The sequence below is a fragment of the Pogona vitticeps genome, chromosome 3, assembly GCF_051106095.1.
Source record: "Pogona vitticeps strain Pit_001003342236 chromosome 3, PviZW2.1, whole genome shotgun sequence".
NCBI classification, from domain to species: domain Eukaryota; kingdom Metazoa; phylum Chordata; class Lepidosauria; order Squamata; family Agamidae; genus Pogona; species Pogona vitticeps.
The window spans coordinates 99918040-99936748 of NC_135785.1; the positions used below are offsets into that span (position 1 = coordinate 99918040).

Below are 18709 nucleotides of genomic sequence, written 5' to 3' on the forward strand. Positions count from 1 at the left end.
AAGGGACGGGGAGTGTTAAGTTACCATCAGCCTCTGACTTGCTGTGTTACTTATAGTTCTCTCAGTAGCTATAGTTCTCTCTCTACAGTAGCTGCCATTTGCATTTTTAAGAATTTACAAATTGATATATCGCACACCTTGGCTCTGTTCTACCATTAAGTGATTAAAACAACTTCCCCCAAACTTGGGTCCCCAAATGTTCCTGATCTACAAGTCCCAGAAATCCTGTCCAGCACAGCTAGTGGTGAAGGCTTCTGGGAATGTCACCCCAAGAACATCTGGGGATGCCAGTTTGAGAATCTTTGGATTAATACTTATTACAAAATCCTATGCTTTAAAGGTAACTTGTGCCAAGCTTTGTTTAAATGTTAAAATATATACCAAGCAGAATAAAAATTACATTTTCACTGTCTCCTCAAAGTAGCATGCAAAACCTAGAAAATACATATTGATCAAGGATCTAATAGGGTACCAAACTTTTGTGTTTTTCAATAAGTTATGATTTGAACATACAGCCAATTTAAAAGGCTGCTAGAAACTGTAATTCATCTGCAATAAAGTTTGAACTCAATACTGGGAAACAAAATGTGAAGCTGTGCCAAAAACTGTCCCCAGTGTGCACTGTCTAAATATTAATTTATGTAAGAGGAGCTTCAGGAACTCTTTTTAAAGGAGAGGCATTCAACAGTCATTTTGAAAGTAAATTTGAAGTAGAATGTCTCGCAAAGCTTTTTTCAAAAAAAAAAAAAAAAAAAAAAAAGGAAATGAGGACGTACCAATGTAGCAGTGTCTTTGTGTGGTCAGTCTTAATTGGAACTTAGAAATGAATTCTCCCCCATGCTCACCAAACCATGTTTTTTTTTCCTCCACCACCTACTGGCAGCTCTGTGACCACACCTACAAGGTCCTCTGAGTTTACTGCTAAGTCTTGGCTAATTGTTTTGGAATCACTGATGCAGAGTACCATGAGAGGAGTGCTTTCTAATACCAGAGACAGTTCTGAAAACAGCACAGGATAAGCAGGAAAACAAAGGAATTCTCGGTTTTTTATTTTCCCCACATGTCTCAAGAACAGCAAAAACAACGAGCACTGCAGTCTCTGAAGTAATCGTTTACAGAGCAAAAGAACTCAGGCTGCGGTTTGTTTCTGGGCCAGAGCCAAGTGACTCAGACACAGAAAACATTTTTAGTCTCCCCATAAACTCCTCTAAGAAAAAGGAAACAAGAGTAAAATGGCTGCACGATAATTTGGAACACAAGAGAATAGTGTATCTGCTAAACACACATAGCTGAAATGACATGGACAAAGGGAAGCTTATTCCAAAGGAAAAGTCAACTTTATTGTTTGCATCTCCTGTTAAAGATACGCAGAAGATTTGGCAAAAGCTTATATCTCATTTAATGCAACAGTATGACTAGAAGGAAAATGAACTTCAATTATTTGTAAAAATCTGTAACTGTTGCCCTGGTTTTTAATAATCATAATTGTTTTCTGTGTAACGGTTAGAAGGTGGTCCAGACGCCTCCATATCAAGTCTTTGTAATCTGTGACCTATTCCACTGTCATGGGAGACACCCGCTCCTCTGTTGCCCCTGTTATTTTTATTTGCAGCAGATGTCAGAAAAACTGGGATAACTTAGGTCTGGCACCATACCAGGAGTTAACAGTTGGAGAAAATAATTTTTCAGATTCACCTCTCACGGGCCACTTGTAGTGAAAGCATAAGAGAACACCAGCATGCTCTTGGCTATCTGGCTGGCTCCAGAGTTAGACGTTTAAAAATCTGAAAAGTAGGTTGATGTAATATAGCTATCTTTACGGTTAGATTTTTCTAGACCTTGCTTGCTGCACAGATCAATGAGTGAAGATGACACAAATTACACGAGAGCTAAAGCCTGGGAGACACACATCACATGGAATGCTGTGCTATTTTCAGCATTTTAGAACATGGGTGGACAATATTTTTGAGTCATACATACATCCTGCAGTCCCCTTCATCTCTTACACAAATGGGGGTGCATGGTTTAATTGAAAACAGTCACTTCCTCCCTCTAGTAGACAGAAAAAATACTTTAAAAATTTTAAAACTGGTGGGGTGGAACAGTCAATGGTGCTAGGAGAGGATCGCAAAACATGGCATATTTTCTCCCAAAACAGCAGAGAGATCACAAGGGAAGTTGGAAGTTCTGATACTTTCCAACAATTGCTTTGAACAATTTGGGGGTGCTACACATTGTCTGTCTTTCCTCCAGAGTAGGAATTCCTAAACCTTTTCATTTTTGAGAAACTTTCAAGAATCCCCCTCTCCTTTTGTTATTATTATTATTATTATTATTATTATTATTATTATTATTATTATTATTATTATTATTATTATTATTATTATTATTATTATTATTATTATTATTATTATTATTATTATTATCATCATCATCATCATCATCATCATCATCATCATCATCATCATCATCATCATCCAACCTTCTTTTAATAAAATATTCAATATGTAGTTTAAAATTTAAGATTCAGGCAGACAACTCACTTTTTTTTTTTACAAAGAAAGCCACAGAATTATTGAATAATGGAGTTGGAAGGAGCCTACAATGCCATTGAGTCCAATCCCCTGGTCAGTGAAGGAATCCAAGTAAATGTGACAGATAGCTGTCTAACTTTCTCTTTAATGCCATCTGTGTTGGAGAGCTCACCATCTCCTGAGGTCACTGATTCCATTTTTGTACTTCTCTAACAGTGAGGAAGTTTTTTCTTATATTCAGTCAAAATCTGGCTTCCTGTCACTTGAGCCCATTATTGTGTATCCTGCACTCCAGGATGATCCTGTCCTTCTATGACAATCTTTCAAGTATCTGAAAAGTGCTATCATATCTCTCCTCAGTCTTATTTTTTTTCAAGGCTAAACATGCTCAGATCTTTCGGTCTTTCCTCATAGGGCCTGGTTTCCAATCCACTGATCATCTTTGTTGCCCTCCTCTGAACATGCCCAAGTTTGTGGGCTTTGTTAAAGTAAGATGTCCAGAACTGGACACAGTTCCCAAGGTGAAGCCTAACCAGTACTCATTAGAAGTGGAGTAGGACTTCACATGATTTTAAAACTATACTTCAGTTAATGCAGTCTAAAATGGCATTTGCCTTTTTGCAGCTGCATCACACTGTTGGCTCAAATTCAGTTTGTCATAGAGGACACACAATTTCACACATACCTCATAAGTGGTTGTCATTGATGGTTTGTATGATACATGGTTAGCTCTCCTTAATTCCTTAATTGTTTCAGCTGGCATCGATTTGGAGAACCCAAGCCCACTCCAAGTGTTTGTTGGTGTTCTCACTTCTGTAACAACTGGCTTCTTAAGCATAGCTGAATGGAAACACAAAATAATATATGCCTGTAAGTATTTATCCTATATGTTCATTGATAAGATATAACATACTTTAGCAAAACCTTGACATACATGAGTCTCCTCACAGGGAGAAAGGAAGGGTAGAAATAAAATAATTAAATAAAATAGTGCACATAACTCACAGAAATCCATAAATAATTTGCTCTCAATTGCGTCCTCTCTATGCATATAGGGAGGGTCCAGTTTCCACTCATTTCGCAGTTTACTCTAGGATTATGTATGTTAGGGAAAAATGATTTTTATGATACATAAAACAATGTGCGATGTGAGCCTGCGTATACTAATTTGTGTGTCATTCCTAATCAACAAAATTTTAAGGACAAGGATAAAATCCATGAAAAAGAAACAGAAATTTGCAGAAAAAATCTTTAGAAAAATATTCAGTGATAAAAGCCCTCCCACAAATAAATATGACAAAATCATACTTTGTGTGACTGTGTAAAAGAAAAGAGGGTGAGGGAGAATCTCAGATCAAATATGAAATTATAGGGCTGCTCAATCAAGCTTCTCCTTCAGAACTTAAGATAGATTCAAAATACAGGGGTAAGTCAGAAAATGGAGTATAAAGGGAGGGATGAGGAGGACACAATGAAGGTCATGCAGGAATTGAGGGTTTTGTGTGTGGGACACAAAACATCTTTAAAAAACAAGTAGGATAAACCTGCAAAAAATATTCCAGTTCTGGTAACCTCATCTCTAGAAATATATATTTCTAGGATTTTTCTTTTAATATTTTTAGTATTGTCAGACTATAGATAAGTGAATCAGCAGACAGTGATGCTGTGGATAAGGAGGACCTACTGTAGTTAAGTAGGTGAGAAATCTGTAATGGAGTATCCTGGAAGGGGATGGTTAACTGCTAACCTCAACATGCCACATTTTACTGCAAGTCCTCTTTATCTACGAGTTATTTCCTTATATGGGGATCACAATCTCATGGCATATTGATGTATGCATATACCAACCATACCACAAGTGACCTGTGATACATGAACTCTTCATTGTGTGCTTATAGAATGAGTTGTCAATGAGCATGTGAACAGCTTTCCCACTCAAAGTGCCATAAAAAAGTGAAAGACCTTCCCATCCCAGCAGGTGTTCAGTTGACAATGTTACTGCTGATGCTACTGTTGGAGTCTTATTGCTAACTCTTCATATCATTTTAACACCTTACCTTGTAACAGTTTAACCTCTTGATTCTGTTTCAGTTATTTTACTTGTATTTAATACAAAACATATTATATGATTAACTGTCCTGCTGAATGGATTGTAAATTATATTTGTAAACAAACTCAGGGCATTGCCAATTAAAACAGAAATATTTTGAATATATAAATAACATACACAACACAGTTGTACTGAAAGAAAACCTGAGTATTAGCATGCAAGGTCTATACTGTTTTAAAATGCAACGGGGCATATCAAACATTAGAAGATTTTGAAACAGTGGGACAAGAAGAGCATAGCAGGGACCAAGATATGTCATGTTTAAAGCATTCCCTCACATAAAAAGAAACAGTGGGTTTTAAGTTTTTATCGGAGAAAAGTCTGGATTGCAAAATGAGTTGTCTAAGATACAGTTTTCCATTTGAGTAACGGATACAGCCAGTTCTCAGGGCGGCAGGGAATGGGGGCGGTCTGAAGAATGGAGAAATCCTTTCACTGCTCTGCTAATAAACAGATATATGCTACATGTCACGACTGTCCCACATACCTTTGGTTGCCAATAGCTTCTTCTGTTCATAGTCAAATGCCTAAAAAAAATGAAACACATAGAAGGCCGCTTAATCACTGCTCCGTTAAATGTCACCCCGTACTCTGCTCTCCAGACCTCAAAGATTTTGATCACGGTCCATAAGTTTGTCTAGGAGGAACCCTGAGCACTGAACAACAATGTGCCAGCACTGCAATGAACATGTGATAAACTCAAAACTTTCACTTAAAACTAGTTAATGAGGGTTGTAAAAGTTGAGGAATATCTGTAGTCCACTGTTTTCAAACACCATCCCTTTCCCAAGGTATTTTAGTACTTGAAAATCTGGTTGTCTTTGTACTGATGTAATACAATTGCTGCTACTTCTCTGCTATTTCAGAACACGGGATTGAATCTGCTCATCTCAACCTGCTTTTACAATCTGCTTAGATAACAGATAGCTGGCTGTATGTGAGGTAAACATGAAGCTAAACCTCATGGATGTAAGTGTTTAAATGCTCTTGGACTTATACGGAAGTAACCACATCATCCCACATGATCAACAGTATTGCAATTGGCTATCCTGGTTTGTTCAGTTATGAAGTACTTTACTCTTAATATTAGGGCAGCACAAGACTGCTCAAAATGCTTCCAGATAAACTCTCTTTCCTGTAAAATGTTGCAAGCATGCTGAATGTGACAGATAAAAAGCATAGATGTCCCACAATCTAATCCTATTCATGTCTCTTTGGAAAGAAGTCTCATTTGACTGAAAGGGGTTTACTCTGAAATATACAGCTATAGGATTGCAAACTTAAGTGCCAAACTTAAATCCAAATCTAGAAACACCTCCCTTCTTCTTCTGAGTGCTCACTGACTTCTAAATGCCTGTTTATACAATTAGCAGGCTACAGGTAGGGTTTTTATTTTTTTTGACTGTACCAATTTAGGGCCTCTTCCTCTATGTCCATGGATCATTAATTCAGCAAAGTAACCTATGGTGAGCATTTATCCAGAACCTAGTTAAATATAACTATACTTTTAATTCGTTTCCCTAATAAGGTAAATGTATTATATCATGAGGAGAAAATACTAATTCCATGGTGTAACTGTAACCTCACTAAATGATAAAGTAGAAATATCACATAGTTCAGTTGTTGGTTTGTGATATGCCTCACATTCTCTTGTAAGTGCTGAAATGACAGTAAGGCGGATAGGAAGGGTGTGTGATTTATACTACAGGCTAGCTGTAGCATCGAACATTTTCAAAAAGTAATCAGAAATACAAAATGTAGTTACTTTTGAGAAACAATCGCTTTGTAAAAGCTGTATTTCTAACCATAATTACTGGTGGAAGGCATTTTGCAAAAATAACTGTAACTAAAAACATTCCAAGTGTAACTTTCTGCATTATTTTGGGGGGCAAACTAGTTGTCTCTTTTTCCTGCTACATTCGTAAGAAGAGTGGGATATCTCCCTTTCACTGACACAGTTAAAAGCAGACCAGGCATACAACTGCCACAGCCTTGAGATTCAAAATGTCTTGCCTCCTGATTCCCAGGATGGGATCACTGTGTTTAGAGACTCTATTCCACTTTTACAAAAGAGGCCATAGTTCAGTAATGGAACATACACTTTCTGTAGAAAAAGTTGCACCTTCAAACTCCAGAATCTCTATTAAGAAAGCAATAACACAGACAAACACTTTGCTTGGGAGGCGTCAACATCAGGCCAGATGAGCCAGATTTCAAAGTCATCTTTAGCACCTCTTGGAACACTTCTGGACTAAACTGTGCCTCTCAGAACCCAAAGAGAATGCAACCATTTACTAAAAGAGCTTCATGCTCCTCTGTGCCGGGCCCTTTGTACTGCCTCTTAGACCTGAGCAATGAAATGTGTGTTCCTTTGCTAACACCGCGAAACCTGAGCATTGTTCAGGCAATCCAGACCATATACATCATAGTTGAAAATAGGACCCCCCCTCTGTCTCTGGTTCCACTGCCTTTCTACATATGCAAGGTGGTGTGTGTTGGAAGGGGACAGCCTCCTGTACCTGAAAATTAGGTACATCTCTAATTGATATGGAGAGCCCACCAAAGATGCAAAAGATAGTTTTCTGGATTGTTACATAAAGCAGTCAAGCAGTGATAACAGTAAGCTGCTATCTTATTTAGTCTGAGAACAGCCTATCCTTCTCTTATATGTCAAATGGTAAGTAAAAGGAAGGCATGCTGACTGTATGCTGAGTACCTGCATATTTACATATGCCGACTGCGGGGCAAGACGTGCCCTTTCAGAATTCTGCTGGGCTGCCGCCGCCCTCTCAGCTGCTCGTTCACTTCCGGGGGCTTTTTTATCAGCCACCGGGTTCTCTGAAGCACTCAGCTCAGAATCCGACAGCAATCTCTCTGCAGTGCTGCAAAATAAAAAAAAATGAAGGCACAAGGATTGGTGGGGTTAATGAAGTAGCATTTGCTTTCAAAGGATGTACACTTTGCAGAGAACTAATCTTTTCATTTGTTTCTGTTTTCATTAAAACCAGGGGTCTCCTACCTGACTGAGAATCTTCACAGATTAAAAACTGAAGTATAATGGATTATTCAGAGACAAGACAGACCAGGAACTCAGTCATTAAGCAGTTAAAAATAAAGTAAAAACTAAGTGCAGAGATGATCACAGCAAACAATCTGCTAAAAGTTGCCTGAGATGTCATAATGATCAGCACTGCAGAAAATTCAGATCAAAGTATGAACAGAGTTTGGCTCACTTTAAGAAAAGAAACCAACACTTCTGCTACTGGACAAACAAAAATATATCAAACATTTAAGTATTGTTGAGAAACGTGAGATACAATTTTATTGACCAAAGAGGCGTGATATTTTTACCCTCATATTAAACACTTCCGCTGCAATAAACAGACTGAAGTATAACAATATCAAAACTCTTTATCGGAAGATAAATTCTAATATGGCAACAGTTACTTCCCATGGCAGGAATCAGTGGCATGAACTTAGCCAAGTCACATATCCCTCCTAAATGATCTCCCCCTATGCAATTTGCTTGGACAGTACATGAAGCAGCAACCACACATTTTAATTAATCAGGCTAATTAGTAACTTGTAACCTAAGGGGGTCAAACTCAGTTAACATAATCATTTAACTTATGATCTGCCCATATTAACACATGCCTTAGTTTATATCCTGTTTCGATTATTGTGACATGCTCTATAACATGGAGCTGTCATTGGAAAGTGTTTGGAAATTTCAGCAGGCCCAAAATGCTGCAACCAGATTGTTAACTGGGGCTGCTTATAGGTAATGTAAAATTCCCTTGTTGCAACAACTCCACTGACTGCCAGTCGGTCCAATTCAAAGTGCTGATTTTGACATATTAAAACCCTCAATAAATTTGGTCCAAGTTTATCTGAAAGACTGCATCTTCCAGTAAGAGCCTGTCTGGACTTTAAGATCATCAGGGAAGGCCTTTCGCTTAATCCTTCCACCCAAGTCCATTTGGCGAGGAGATTTACACAGGACTTTTCCTGTTGCTGTTCCTGAGCTAAAGAAATCCCTCTCAAGAAGTTCAGGCTTGCCCCCTTTTTGCTGCCCTTTTGCTGACAGTCGAAGACATTTCTCTTCTTTCAGTAACTAGTAAGGATGATTTTAAAAGGGGTCTTTTTTAAGTCCAATAAATAAATAATAATAAATAATAATTTTTAAGTGTTCGATGAGGTTTAAAACTTTTTTAATGTACTAGTTTTAATTATAATATTGGATGAATTGATTTTTAACATCGTAATAATTTATCGTATGTTTGGCTTTTAACCATCTGTTTTGTAAGGTGTCTTGGGTCCTCTTGGGAAGACAGACAAGATACAAGTAACAGAAAATGAATGAAAATGAAATGAACGTTTCCCCACAATTTTGTTAGCTTGCAAAGTTTTAGTCAATCTGTTGTACTAGAGTGACAATCAGTAGTGTTGGCACGGAATGAATTGGTGCCACAGCTAGGAAAAGGCAAAGGGGAGCTGATCATGGAGCAACAGCAGTCCAGGAGGGCTTTTTTGTTTTATAAATTACTTGGCTGCAGTGTAGAACTGCTGCCACCACACAGCAATAGTCACAAACAGAATGACATATGCATTAAATGCAAGGTGCACATATGTGTATATGAAGAAGGGCACTGGAGACACCCTGGCAGAGACTATGAGGGTAAAGGAGGAATTGGAGGAAAGCCAATAGCTTCCAGTGGGACAAAGAAGGGTTGGGTATTTGAAGAAATCGTTGCTCTACAAGTAGAGCTGTGCTAAAGGAAGTAGCAGTATTTCTCCCTCCCTCTCTGTATGATGACATTGGATCTCCACTTCTTGATTCTAAGTGAATGGAAATCAGAGGATACAGATATACAGTGAAGCAGAAAAATGGCCTACATATGTTTAGATTTATTCCAAATTGAGAATTCTCCACCCTTGATTTACCAAATGATCTTTGTGGACAATTCCTGCTATACTTCATAGTTACCTTAAATCAGCATCCTCCCTAACTGGATATCAGTCTCTATTAACATTTCTTAGCCTCCATGAAATCCAGTTTAGTGAACAAACAATGTAAACATTGTTGAAGATAGTGAATGGGAAAGAAGGTACAACAGACACAGAAAGCTTAATTGAACAGGTTGTTAAGAGTCATGCTTCAGGGCAGTACTCTCTAAAGCTGCTACTTCCCAGAGATGTTGAATTGTAAGCAGGAAGTTCAGCTCTCACAAGTCAGTGAATAGTATTCACTTAACTCCATTTATAAGATAGGTAGGAATATTGTTTTAGCTGACAGGTTTGCTGTAAGGTCTGCAAGCAGACAACATACTACTAGAGATGGGCATGAACTGCAGGTTCGGCGGTCAACCTAACAGGTGTTCCACGATTCTGAGCGCTGCCTCCTTTGGCAGGTGCCCACTCAGAGGCATTGCCCCATCTTCCCTTCCTGGCCTCCTCTGGGCACTGCCTCTGAGTAGGTGCCCACTGGAGGAGGAGGCAGTGCTCTGAACTGTGGAACACCTGTCGGAGTGATGGCTGAACTTGCATGAACTGCTGGTTTGTGCCCATTCCACATAAATACTAGTAGCAGTACACTGTTATTGCTTATACTAACTAAAAGCATGTAAATAAAATATGGATCATCCAGAGATGATCACATATGTGGCCATTTCACCATTTATATACGAGATTTCAGGACATGTGCCTTAACTCAGATACAGAATTCCAGACATTTAAAATGTTACTGCCGGTCAGTCCTTTGCACATTTATGTATTTATGAATGCAACATACTGTAAGTGAGAGTTTTTGGTGCCTTGCAACAATTCCACAGTTTGCCTCTTTGTACAGGATTGTTTGGATGAACTCATCATCTGCTTGAGATCACTGGTGTTTGCTGAATGTGAAGGACTTCTTGGCATGCCCACTTCCACAAAAGCGTCATTACATCCTATTAAAAAAAAGATGCAGTGTGTTCAGCACTATTTATCACAGGAACACTGATTTGCTAGAGTTTAGAAAAAACTAATAATAATTCATTAACCTTAACATTCTTGCTTCTCCTAGGGCGGCAAGTACTCTGAAATCACACTCTAGAAGTATGGAAATCGGTATTAGATTCAGAGCTAAGTTTTCATTTGAAAACCAAAACGAAAATACAATTAATTTCTAATACTTTGGAAAGAAAAGCTCTGTGATCTATTGATGGTGAAAAGAGGTGGTGAGATGACAAAGATCTCCAGGAGTAAAAGGAGAGAGACTCCTTTCACATTCCTTTTGTTTTTTAAAAAAGTCTGTTTGTTGCCATGTACAAGTTATCAACAATTACCACAAGTGCCAGAACTACACACCATCTTTGCCAGGACAGGTTATCTGGGCTCAGAACTTTGTATGCTACCTATTAAAGGCCACCTTAATCATTTGTGACACTAACAGGAACTGAGTTTAAGGCCTGGTATAAAAACTAACCATATTTAGCAGGCAGACTCAGAACAAAATCTATCAATTTTCAACAGTGAAGACTTTCTAGCAGACTAACTGGCCTACATAATATATAATGACGAATCACAGAGACAAGCTAACAGGAAGTTCAGAGTTTACATGTTCCCCTAATTCATGTGATGAATGGCAGAGGGCCTTATAAAGCTCATTCACTCAACAATTTGATCTTGGGAATCGACAGGTTACCCATCTGTAATTGTAGTTCTTCGAGTGGACCTCTGTGATTCACACCCTCGGTGATTCGCCCCTGCGCGGAGCCTTATCGGAAGATTCTAGAGCAATAAAAAAATTAGAAAATGCCCCGCCCCACCCGTATAAGTACCTTGGCACCAAGTGTCCCCTTTCAGTTGTGTCAACTGCCACTTAATAGTATGCAAACAATGAGGTGACAGAAGGGAGGACGGGCAGGATGTGTGAATCACAAAGGTCCACTCGAAGAACTACAATTACAGGTGAGTAACCTTTATTCTTCTTCATGGCCTCTGTGAATCAAACCCTGGGTGACTAATAAGCTGTCTTACCCAGTGGCAGGGTGTCATGCCAAGGCAGAGGCTAGAACAGCACCTCCAAATGCCGTATCAGACTTCTGCCGGAGGTCGAGTCTATAATGATGGATAAATGTGGACGGATGTGCCCAAGTGGCAGAGGCACAGACGTCCGGAAGAGGTATGCCATGGAGAAAGGCTGTAGAAGTTGCCACTGCCCTGGTGGTGTGAAGGCAAACCACTCTAGGGGCTGGTTGTCAAGCAAATTGATAAGCCAGATGAATGGTAGAGGCGACCCATCTGGAGATAAATTGGGAAGTCACCTAATGGCCTTCTGTAGGTAGCTGATGGCTTATGACAGACCAGATGACTGTCTAAAAGGTTGGGTACGTTGGAGATAAAAAGTAAGAACTCTTCTGACATCCAACGTATGGAGTATTTCTTCTTGGTTTGAAGAAGGTGATGAAAAAAATTAAGGAAGGACAAATGGCTGGGAAAGATGACGTAGAGAGACAATTTTGGGGAGGAATGAAATGTCCATTAATGAGTTCACCTTATTGGGAAAAAATTGTAAATAAGAGTAGTCATAGCATAAAGCTACCAATTCACTAGCTCAGCGAGCTGAGGTGATGGCTATGAGAAAAGCTGTTTTAAAGGTGAGGAGTCTTAAGTCATTTGTAGCTAATGGCTCAAAAGGAGCTTTGGTAAGCTGTTTCAAAACAGGAGTTAGTGACCACTGTGGAGAAAGAGGTTGAGTATCGGTGTAGATATGAGAGAGACCTTTCATGAAATGTTTTGTTGTTGGATGTTTGAAGAAGTTTGCTGCTGGAGAATTTGGAGGCTGGTATGAGGGACGTGGTGGTGCTGTGGGCTAAACCGCAGAAGCCTGTGCTGCAGGGTCAGAAGACCAAGCAGTTGTAAGATCGAATCCACGCGACGGAGTGAGCGCCTGTCACTTGTCCCAGCTCCCGCCAACCTAGCGGTTCGAAAGCATGCAAATGCGAGTAGATAAATAGGTACCATCTCGGTGGGAAGGTAAACAGCGTTCCGTGTCTAAATCACACTGGCCATGTGACCACAGAAAGATTGTCTTCGGACAAACGCTGGCTCTATGGCTTGAAGAGCAGGATGAGCGCCGCCCCCTAGGGTCGGACACGACTGGACAAAAATTGTCAAGGGGAACCTTTACCTTTACCTATGATATTACTGGGGGATGTGGTGACGCTGTGGGTTAAACTGCAGAAGCCTCTGTGCTCCAAGGTCAGAAGACCAGCAGTTGTAAGATCGAATCCACGCGACAGAGTGAGCTCCTGTTGCTTGTCCCAGCTCCTGCCAACCTAGCAGTTTGAAAGCATGTAAATGGGAGTAGATAAATAGGTACCACCATGGTGGGAAGGTAACGACATTCTGTGTCTAGTCGCGTTGGCTACATGACCACGGAAACTGTCTATGGACAAATGCTGGCTCTACAGCTTGGAGACAGGGATGAGCACCGTGCCCTAGAGTCGGACACGACTGGACTAAATGTCAAGGTGACCCTTTACCTTTACCTATATTATTGCTGAAAGACTCTCAAGGATGAGATGGAGAGGCCCTTGGATTTGAGATGTAGGAGGAAGTGGAGAACAGTGGAAAGTGATGGATTGATGGAGGATGATGAGGAAGATTTGGTAAAGGGTTGAAATTTCTTCCATTTGTACAGGTAGGCTTTCCTTGTGGATTGTTTTTTGGCATGATGAAGAACATTCATTAATGAGGGAGAATCCTCCACGCTGCCAGGTGCATAACAGGTAAGTCCAAGTGTAGGACTTGGGAGTTGTTCTGTGTGAAAAGGTGTGGCAGGCAGGGGAGATGGTGGATGTCTGATGAGAGACTGTGGAGAACTGGGAACGAAGTCTGTCTCGGCCACCAAGGGCCGATGGCATTGGTTTTGTCTCGTTGTAGATGGCGAACAACTTTCTGGATGAGAGGGAATGGCAGAAAAAGGTAGGTAAGAGTCTTGGGCTGATGGCCGACAACCGTGTCTGCCTGGGAATGTTTTCCTACTCCTGCTTGGGAGCAATACAGTTGGTATTTCCGATTCGCTTGGGAGTCAAAGAGATCGAGAGTCGGTGTGCTCCATTTCCGGCATAGTTGGTGGAATACTGACTGATCTTGTTCCCACTCGTGAGCTTGGGCATCTGTATGGCTGAGTGAGTCTGCTAGGTCGTTGTCTTGACCAGCGATGTGTAAGGCTGTGAGACAGATGTGATGTTGCAGACACCACTCCGCTAGGTAGAGGAGACCTGCGGAGTGGGTGCCACTTCATTTTAGGATGCAGTACATCACCATGGTGTTGTCGGTGGCGATCTGTACCATTTTTCCTACAAGAAGGTTTCTGAAAGCCTTGCAGGCCTTTATGACGGCTAGTAGCTCCAACTCGTTTATGTGGAGCAGTTTTTCTCTGTGATACCATTTGACATGGACTGTGAGGGATTTGCAATGAACCCCCAGCTGTTATGACTGGCGTTGGTAGTGACTTGCATTCGCGGCGAGGTTGCTGGAACAATCACCCGATAGAAAGATTGGTATGGGAATGTCACCACTGAAGCTGAGAGGCCAGTTCTGGAGTGACTCTTAGGAGAATGTGGGGACAGTCTGTTAGTGGATCAAATAGGGCCAGAAACCAGGATTGGAGAGATCTCATTTTGAGACGCACATACTGTACAACTGACGTCATAGAAGCAATGGTGCCTAGAACCCACTGCACCCTTAAGGTAGGTATCAAGGCATGCAGAGTGAAGTGGCAAAGTAAGGTGAAGAGATTTTGTCTCTTTTCTGCAGGGAGGAACATGCAAGATCGTGTGGAGTCTATGAGCAAACCTACGTAATGTAGGTTTTAATTTTGATTTCTGTTCATTGATAGTTAGACTGAGATGGAGAAGAAGGGTGAGGGTGAAACAGGTGTCTCATTGAGCTTTGTGACAGGAGTGTGCTACAAGGAGCCAGTCGTCAATATAGGGAAAGATGAGTATGTTTTGAAGTCTGAGGTAGGAAGCTACTGGTGCCATGCACTTGGTGAACACTCTTGGAGCTGTTGCCGAATAGGAGTCTTTTGAATTAGTATGCTTGTGATCCGAGTTGGAAACGAAGGAATTTTCTGTGTGCGGGATGTATTGCAATATGAAAGTAAGCATCTCTTAGGTCTATGATGGTGAACCAGTCATTTTTTTGAAGTAAGGGAAGAACTGATGCTTGTGATCCGAGTTGAAAACCAAGGAATTTTCTGTGTGTGGGATGTATTGTAATATGATTATAGAGTAACCACACGGTATTTTGTGGTGATGATGTAGTTGTTTAATACTGTAATCTTAAATCTAGAATAGGGCAAAGACCCCCATCTTTCTTGGGGATGGTGAAATAGCGAGAGAAAAACCCAGTGTTGTTCTGATAAGACAGGTTGTATGGCATCTTTGAAAAGTAAATTTGTTATTTCTTCTTACAGGGATTGTGGCAGGGGAGGAACAATGTGTGTTGCCAGAGGACAGCGAGTCGGTATCTACAATGTCCAACGCTGGACAGGTAAGGAACACCAATGGAGTCTGCGGCCGAGATCCATGGTCAGAGCCATTGAGGTCAAGTCTGGAGTCGACAGATTGTCGATTGACGGACTGTCAATTGACTTTGGTGTCTAGAGTCTGAGTTTCGTAGTATTGCCTGTTATGAGTAAAAAAAGATGGAGGCGGCATGTCCATGAACAACTGTCAGTGTTGAGGATTGTCGACATTGAAAGATGGTGGTTGAGTGTCAACGGACTTCGATTGGTAGGGATTGACCTCGGTGTTGTAACGGTGCCGTGGTCAATGACTTGGATTTACTGGGGGACGGGAACTGTACTGATGTAACAGAATGGAGCGTCTGTCCATGGACCAGGATGGATATCGAGGATCATCTATATCAGAGCCTGTGTCTCTGTGATGTCAAAAAGCAGGTTGCTGATGCAATGGCATAGCAGTAGAATAAATGGACGCTGGCGATGCTGAGCATGAAGAGTGGTTTCCATCATCTGGTCTGGTAGGAAAGTATCAGGAGGCTGGGGCTGCAAAAGCCTCACATGTGGATGAAATCTGTTCGACCGAATTTTTTTCGATACCGAGTGGGGAGCAGGTTGAGGTATAGCCACCTCTTGATCATGTGGTTGCTTCGACACCAATGGTTGTTGAGAGGTAGGCTGACTACTAGATGGTATTATCGAACCAGGTGTTGACTAGTTGATGCAGTTTGTCAAGCAAATGGGGCAAATGGCAAACCGATGTGCGTGCTGAGCATGGGTTTGGACCACACACGATGAAGCGAGCTGTTGAGATTGTGGATGTTAACGGTTCTGTTTAGGGATTGGTGGGTGATCCGAGGGCATTGAATATAGAACAGTGTTGATCCGTTCGAGATGGGAATCTTTGGCCGATGGAATAACAGAAGGACTGCTGGAAGGAATGGAAGGTTGTGGACTGGGAGGAGAGGATGTTAGTTGGTTGACTCTATCATCCCATTCTGGAGACTGAGAACAGGGTTGATGGGATGGAAGTCTGTCATCATCTGAGGGAGATCCGACCGAAAATGATTCAGAGAGTTGTTGTGGTTATGGTGGGATGTCTGTAGGCTTAGACTGTTTAGCTCGTTTAGGAGGAACGGGCTCTGGAGCTGGAGCAGTTACAGTAGGCCTCTAACGTTTATAAGTTGCTTTTGAAGTTGAGAACTTCACTATCGAGGGTTTCATCTGTCTTCAAGGTCTTAGACGATGCAGATGGAGAATCAGAATGAGTTGGTGTAGCTGATGGATGTTCTTTCGATGATTCAGCAATGGCTTTTTCCATGCTTTGGTTTGGGAAGTGGCCCTACAGGGAGGTTGGGCCATTTGAATTGGCTGTAAGGATTGTCCCCAAAGTTGGAGTTTTAGCCTCGAGAGGTGAGATCGAAGAACCCTGCTGTTAAAATTTTTGCAATGGGTACAGGAAGCAGGAAGTTTGATATCATTCTCCCAAACAGAAAAAGCACTTAGCATGTCTGTCGGAACATGGGATCTCATTATCACAGACAATGCAGTGCTTAAACGCGCCCAAAGGGGCCATGAATAGGAGAAAATAATTGAGGAGAAAAACCGATGATTGAAGCAGGGTGGTGTGTGTGCTGCAGCCGGAGGCCGAGCAAGGGGAAAGGAAAATTTTCTGATGATAATGAGTTTGATCTAATAGGTTAAAAGAAAAAAGATTGATAAAAGGAAGGAATAAAGAATAAGCTCTTTCTCTTTTACTCACAGAAGCAGAATTATGAGGCTGTCAATGCGGCAGTTGAAAGAAACTGAAAGGGGACACTTGGCGCCAAGGTACTTATATGGGTGGGGCGGGGCATATTTTAATATGTTTATTGCTACCGCAGAAACTCTAGAATCTTCTGATGAGGCCATGCACAGGCGTGAATCGCTCAGGGTGTGATTCACAGAGGCCACAAAGAACCTTTGAATATTCAGTGCAATATATATACGAGTCTTGATTTAGTATGTAGCATTTCCTTAGCTTCTCTAAATCTGTTTCAGCTTTTAACACACCACTTTCTCAGCTGATGTTCAGAGATGAGTAACTGGCAATCAAAACATAATCTTATCTTAGCTCTTCCCCCGGAGGGGTAGCACTCTGGAGTTGATGCAACATTAACAAACACATTCTTAATTTTCATTATACCTTCACCAGCATTTGCCTTGGTGGTCACTTGTTCAGAGGAATTATGGCTATTCGTCTGTCTGGATGGATCACTGTGGTTTGGATTTAATACATTTTCACCAAGAGCTGCAGCAGATAATGCAGTATATTTCATAGCTGAGGTCTGGAAAAAAAATTACAAGTATGTTTAATAATCACATTAAGTTTTAAAACATTTTTATTGGAAAAAAACCCTACCAAGAACAAAAACAAGAGCAATGTATTGCTTAAATCCATTTTAAAATAATAAAATACCAACCAATTACTATGAAAGCTGAGGAATGTATGTAAGTGATGGAGAGCCTGTCTCATTCAGAAGGCACCCTAGACTGCACCTCCTGCCCACCCTGTGGGATGCCTTTGAGCGGAATCCAGACCACCCAGTGTCAGAAACAAGGGAAAATTTGCTCTGAACCATATCTTGGTTCAGCATTTTACTTTTCCCTAAAGGATCAAGTGACAGTATTAAAGGGACAGTATTAAAGGTACTCAGACATCACTTGAATGAGGATTTACATTTGCTCCCTAATGAACCAGAGTTAGCCTTATGTGACAATTTTACTGACTGAGGCCAATTTACTCTGCCCTTATTACCCTAATATGAAGCCACTGAAAGCCTCATAAATTGGTTCACACAGCAGTACATCCAGGCCAATTTACTATCCAGAAAAGGAAATTTCAGCAAAACAGCATTCTTGACTATGATTGTAATCAGTGTACGACTTGCTCATATGCTGTAGAAGGCATGTATTTTGTCCCTTACAATAATGTGAGGTCAGTTTGTCATTCGGGGTCCCCCCCCCCCTGCTTCTGATAAATGACATTATATGTACTGCAGAAAGAAAAGTCCTGAATGGAAAGAACAGTATTTAGTTTCCCCAATACAACTGGCATCATGTGATATTTCTCATATTTCTTGCAATTTGAGATACAAAGATACAGCAGAAGCCAAGTGGGAGGAAAGATGTAATGGAAAGAAGATACTACAGCCAGCACAAAGCTTAACTGTCTAGTTTTTCGAGGGAAATTTATTGGGTAGCATACAGATTTGCATCGTATTCTTTAATCTTTTTATTTTCTCTTTTTGGTATTGTAAGACTCCCTTTTCATCTTGTAGGTTTTTTTATTGATCTTTTTGGTTTTCTTTTTTCAATCTATAAGATAGCCATCTACCAGGTTTACTGGCATTCTCAAATAAGTTTTGTTCAGCCCTTTTAATTTGCTGGGCTAATTCTTTTGATTTTATGTTGTAAGCCGCCCCCAGTAGACATGGTCTAGAGGGGCGGGGTATAAATTTAATAAAATAAATAAATAAATAAATAAATAGTAAGTGTAATTTGTGTTTT

At 40.7% G+C, this 18709-nt stretch overlaps 1 protein-coding gene across 1 annotated transcript in view; it reads right to left on the reverse strand.

The window, feature by feature from the left end:
- BICC1 (BicC family RNA binding protein 1) overlaps nt 1-18709 on the reverse strand; it is a 169771-nt gene that overhangs the window by 8068 nt on the left and 142994 nt on the right. Inside the window, exons 13-17 of the mRNA XM_020802263.3 lie at nt 17346-17487; nt 10436-10592; nt 7361-7526; nt 5132-5171; nt 3220-3374 (exon numbers count right to left, since the gene is read on the reverse strand). Coding sequence (XP_020657922.3) covers nt 3220-3374; nt 5132-5171; nt 7361-7526; nt 10436-10592; nt 17346-17487 — 660 coding nt within the window. The remainder of the gene's footprint in view (nt 1-3219; nt 3375-5131; nt 5172-7360; nt 7527-10435; nt 10593-17345; nt 17488-18709) is intronic.